The sequence below is a fragment of the Bos javanicus genome, chromosome 12, assembly GCF_032452875.1.
Source record: "Bos javanicus breed banteng chromosome 12, ARS-OSU_banteng_1.0, whole genome shotgun sequence".
Taxonomy (NCBI): Eukaryota; Metazoa; Chordata; class Mammalia; order Artiodactyla; family Bovidae; genus Bos; species Bos javanicus.
In genome coordinates, this window is record NC_083879.1 from 76,793,306 (window position 1) to 76,799,305 (window position 6,000).

The 6,000-nt window shown below is 37.8% G+C and overlaps 1 protein-coding gene across 1 annotated transcript in view; it reads left to right on the plus strand.

Moving 5' to 3' along the window:
* Nucleotides 1-3,692, plus strand: part of TM9SF2 (transmembrane 9 superfamily member 2) — a 51,728-nt gene extending 48,036 nt beyond the window's left edge. Inside the window, exon 17 of the mRNA XM_061435288.1 lies at nucleotides 2,993-3,692. Coding sequence (XP_061291272.1) covers nucleotides 2,993-3,060 — 68 coding nt within the window. The 3' untranslated portion in view covers nucleotides 3,061-3,692. The remainder of the gene's footprint in view (nucleotides 1-2,992) is intronic.
* Nucleotides 3,693-6,000: the final 2,308 nt, after the last annotated feature.

A 6,000-nucleotide genomic window follows, 5' to 3' on the forward strand; every position in this document is an offset into this window, starting at 1 on the left:
CTAAGCATGGTTTGGTCCGCCCCCTGTGAGGGTGAGGTGAGTACCAGCGAAGCAGAGGCAAGAAGACAGGGCCCAGCAGAAGAAGACTAACCAGGAGCATTGTTGTGCTGGGAGTCAGGGGTGCCTTGGCCAGAACACCTCAGGCTTGCCCCTCCATCTCTTAGTGGGGCAGTCTTGCTTTCGCTCATTTCAGAAGTAGAGTAAAAAGCTCTAGCTACCTAATTTAGAAGTAAGTAGAAATTGGGGGTTAAAAATTTGAGATGAGATTGAGAATAAATGATACCAAGAAAAGATGAGCATAGGACATCCCTTATTCTAGAAGTTTTAAACTGCAGGTTTATATCTCCACTTCAAAATCCATTTACCTAATGGGATAAAGTGTGCTTTACATTGGTATTTATATATGTACATTTTCTCTGTCCACCTAGGAAAGTTCTCTGTATCTCAATGCTTGGGTGCTTAGCAATTGTAGAATGATTAAACAACAACAAATTGAGGGACCATTTCTTTGTCACAAAAAGTGTACATCTGAAATTTTATCTTAAGATTGTGTTTCATGCTATGTGAGGAAGTACAGGAGCCAAAAAAGAAAAAAACTTGTTAAAAAATTAGCTTTTCTACTTTCTACTCATCTGTTAGCATTTAAGAGAATTAGGTAGAGTTTTGAAGTGCCCCTGTTGCTATATCAGTATATATAACAAGATTCAGGCACCTAGATCAATTCTGTACATCAGGTCATTCATTGGTCAGACACAGTCAGGTAGGTGTGTGTGTGTTGTGGGGATGCATATCTTGGTCTCTGTGTAATAGATTTAGATCCACAGCCATAAGTCTCCATAAATGATCTGTAAAACAGTCATAGCCTATGAAACGAGGATTACTGTTTGGGGGCATCTGTATCCATGTCTGTAAATACATATACAATTTATTCCTTGTTATACACAAAAAATCATGGTCTGGGTGAATGTCTTGTTTTTCCAGGCACATGTTATCATGATAATTCAACTATCACCTCAACTTTATTGTTCTTGATTTTTAAAGCGTCATATTTTTTACTTATTTTGAATAAAACAACTTTTCTAGTCTAAATTCTGGAGCCGCATCAAATTTAAATCAACCAGTGAAGCCAGTGACTTTTAGTGTATATCAGTTTGTGGTAAGGAAACATCCACATTTATTTTAGGACTCTGCACTGACACCATTTTTTTAAGTCAATCTATTTTACAAAACATTATTATTCTGCCACATTAGGAAAGATGCCACTTTTAGTATGTACACTATACCCATTTAGTATTAAGAACAAAATAAAATACTACAAGTACTTGAAGAACAAAGTAAACTTAACTTTCTTAGAGTTGCTAGTATGATGATAAAATGTATTTTCTCATCTTAAAATGCCTTCTATTACCTTGAAGTTCTTGTTTCACATAAGATTGTTTCAGTATATTTATGTTTTCACCTTTACTTTTCTGGAATTAACCCCAACCTCTTCTCAAGCCTTAATAATGACCCTTTGAATATCCAGAAGGTATATATGTGTGTCCTCGAAAAAACACAAGAGTGCATGGCATGTGCAGAGCAGGTACTTGGTTACATATATGATGTAAGAATGGGTATAATAACATTCATAACTTCTGTGGTAATGTCCCAACTATAGTCTCTTGACTTATAAAATCTTAAAACAATGGTGAAAACAATTGGAACTTTAAATATAAAACTTCCACAAGGGGCATGTGTATCCCCTTCTATATTCTTCTATAGCCCTACCTATTGAATATTTCTTAGGGGATAATCTTGGAAAAAATGCTATGCATCAATTCTAATGTGATAGGCAGTTTCATAATTTAGTACATCAGTTCAGTTTAGTCGCTCAGTCGTGTCCGACTCCTTGCGACCCCATGAATTGCAGCACACCAGGCCTCCCTGTCCATCACCAACTCCCGGAGTTCACTCAAACACACGTCCATCGAGTCGGTGATGCCATCCATATTCTCTTGCAAAACAGTCTCTGAATTTACGTTTAGTACCTGTAAGTATGGTACAGTTTAAAAGGATACTACACTTGAAATCAGAAGTAAATCTGAATCCTGGCCTTTGTTATCATCCACAGGCCCTAAACAGTTACATAATCCTTAAAGCCTCATTTTTGTCAACTGTCTGCATTCAAATTTTTTAGAATCTAAAGTGATAAAAATACTTCAAAATTTTTAGACTCTAAAGTGATAAAAATACCTAAAAATCAAGGCCTGTATTTTTTCATGAATCTCCTCATTTACTCTGTTAACAGTCTGTGGAGGCTGGTAGGGCAGATAAAATTATCTCTCTTTAATGAGATAAAGAAATGGGGTGGAGATTCCAGGTGACTCATCTAAAGATGATTCACGCATCTCAGGACAGAGCTGCTCTGTCCTCCAGTTCTGTGCCACCTCTCATCTCAGACGGAGTGTGTCTTTATTATTATTCTTTATCATATCACTTTAACACTTTGTAAAGTCTTTTTGAGTTATTTTGTTATAATAATCTTTGAAAACTGATCATTCCCAATAACTGTACTTAGAAAATATTCCCTTTTAATTCTGTGAATCTGATATTCTGATTTTTAAGCTGTTCATATCATATGTTGAATTAATAGCATTTTCCATTTTGTGATAAGAAAGTATTTTTAAATAGAAAAGTAAGATTGGCATCCTTTTCCTCTTCCAATTTTAGCCTTTTCTGTGTAATAAGGAAAAGAATATATTATAGAAAACTTTAGATAATCCTATAGCATAAAAAGTTTTTTTAATCAATTTCTGTAAGAAATTTGATTTGAATTAGTGCAGTATTTTTCAGAAAAGTTTATGGGTCTTTGGTGTATTCCTGGTAATGGCTTATAGTTTTGGTTTATAGTTTTATGGCTTTTTTAAGGAACCAGTCATTTTAAGTCTGTACTTTTATGTAAATCATGAAGCTGCCTTTGAAAGGAGGTTGACTTTTGTTTTTTCTTTTATAGGAACAATTGGCTTCTTTGCATGCTTTTGGTTTGTTACCAAAATATACAGTGTGGTGAAGGTTGACTGAAGAAGCCCAGTGTGTCCAGTTAAAACAGAAATAAATTAAATTCTTCATCAACAAACACCTGTTTTTGTGACTACCTTGAGTTTTACCAGACTTATTGGCCTAGTAATCCTTAAGAAACAACATGATTCTAAATACACCTCTCCCCATATACCCGTCCCCGCAGAATGTGTTATCAGCACTAAAACATTTGTATCGTGATTTGATTAAGTATATATTCAGTTGTTCTCAATGAAGAGCAAATTTAAATATTATGTGCATTTGTAAATATAATAGCTATAAAATTTTCAGTACTTCTAATGGCAGAATAGAAGAGGCCATATTAAACAATACTGATGAAATACAGGACAGTTCATTGTAAATAGGATTTTCTAGGCTCGGTAGGTGGAAAGAATTATTTTTCTTTGAAGGAAGTAACTTTTTATCATGGTAATTTTGAAGGATGATTCCTATGATGTGTATTGGGGCGGGGGGTAGGGATGCTGCTTTTAAAAAAATCTTGTATTGGTTGTAACTGTTCATATCTTCTTTTCTGTGTTGACTTCATTATTCCATGGTATTGGCCTTTTAAAAACTATGTGCCTCTGAGTCTTTCAATTTATAAATTTGTTATCTTAATAAATATTGTAAAAACATCTTCACTGCATCATTACCTGTTGTATATTCATGGGGATTCTGTATTTGCCAATGGTGTTTTTAAGTGATTTATACTGTTTTATCAGATTCTACTGATTTTTGCTAATGTACTTTCTGAGCTTTGAGCTAAATGAAATTCCAACTTCCCAGGCTTTGTAACAAAACTAAACTTTTCACTATTAGGCAGTTAGCAGAAATTTTAGTCATGCATATCTAGCCAGATGAATTATGTAAGTATAGTAGTTAATATGAGCCTACTGCATTGCTGTTAAAGATTTCATATTTTTTAACCTGTTTTTCAAAATACAGTATTTCTTATTTTTTTAATCAGTTTTTATGATTATGCATTAACAATGACTAGCAGCTCTTCTTCATTATGATTACATTTGTCTTAATTTGAATTTCCTAGAATTAGGAAATCACTGTGTTGCAGTGTGTTGCCTGGGACTGTCTCCTGGACAGCAGGAAGCTGAGCGGGTGGGGCTGGGTCAGCTGCCTTGTGGACAGTGACCTGTCAGCAGAGCTGGGGTGGAAGGAGCTGGTCGCTCAGCATCCGTCCCACGAACTGCCGCTGAGCCGGGACCCAGCCACAGGGTCCCCTCTTGCTGGCTGTCTCCACCGTGACCCCTCTGCTCTGGACGATGTGGCTTTGGAGAACTGGCCAACCCCTTGAGGAGGGACATGTTGAGAAACTGATGAAGCTGCAGAACCAAGGTCGTAGACTCTTCTTTCAGGACTTCAAGGAAACAGATAGTAAGGATTGGACCCCTGAGTGCCGTGGGAAAATGCGACTCAATAAGTGTGATTGTGCAAACCAGCTGCCATCAGAAACGACTCTTCCCCTGCCCCCACTGGTTCATATGACTTCCTTGAGATCCATTACATGAAGCTGTCAAAGAACTGGGCCGTCAACCTGTGTGGGATGGGGCCTCAGGAATCTGGTGTCTTTTGACAAACACACCCTTGGGAGGCAGTGGCTTCCGTGCAGCCACAGGCGAGGCTTTGAACTGTCACCAATGCAGTGATGCCTCATTGGGCTTTTGAGTGTGTGTGTGTGTGTGCATGCTTGGGTGAAAAGGGGAGCAGAGGTGATGCGGAAGGGACCCAGGTGTGAGATGGCATTGTTTCAGCCCTGTCCTGCCACTAATGAGCAGATCCCTTCCAACGTAAAGCCTTTGACGGAAGTATTCCTTTTCCATCCTCAGAACTCCCGCTACGTTGTTCAATACTGCTGTCTGACAGTTCTCTTACTGTCTTAATATTACTCAAGATTATTGTATAACTTTGCAGGCTTATCCTTTCAAGTAGATCACAGGCCTTTCAAGGGCAAGAACCGCTGCTCCTTCTTTGGTTCAGGCCTCAAGTGTAACAGGACTTGCATGTAGTAGATGTGTATTTGGAAGCGACAGGATGAGATGGTTGGATGGCATCGTCAACTCAATGGACATGAGTTTGAGCAAACTCTGGGAGATAGTGAAGGACAGGGAAGCCTGGTGTGCTGCAGTCCGTGGGATTGCAGAGTCGATACACTGAGCAACTGAAGAATAAGGCACATATTTGTTAATCAAAACTAGGAATTTAAATAAGTGATATTGATCTTAAATATTTAAATTGATACAATGATAGACACCATTTCAGTGTTTTGTTTAGCTCTCAGATGCCAGAATGTGCTGTTCTGATCTTGTGAAATTTTGCATTTTAATGTGCATCCAGCCACATTGTCTTGTACACTTGCTCTCTGTTCATTGACAGTTGTTAAAAACAAATCAGCACTGGCAGAACTTGGCCAGCTTCTCTCTACACTTAGTTTGAACTGTTACCCATGGAACCAGCTCAAACATAAAGCTACAAAGAGGCTAATTGAAATCAGAATGCTGGGTTATTTCTCATTCAAATAAAACAGATGGCCCTCCTTGCCACACTTCAGTCAAATCTGGTGGGGTGGGGGTGATGAGTGTGTGTTTAACTCCCACACAAGCTTACTCTGCTCCTTGAAGGCATTACATGCAGCTACGGAAGGAAGTGTGGTGGGGGATGCCGGAGGGAGGGCTTTTATTTTGAAGATTTAAGAAAAAAGCACTTCAACAGGGATAGTCTGTGTTCACAGTTTCAATTTAGATTCTGAATATTTAATTTTGACTTATTCAAATTTTTCTTTGGAGTAGGTAATCCACACCCCTGGTTAACAATTCAAAATGTATAAGAGAATATAGAGAGAAGTAAGTCTACTTACTTGAAACTTTGTTCTTAATGTACCGACTTGAAACCTCATTTTTGATTTCCTATTTAACTGACAGTATTGAGTAT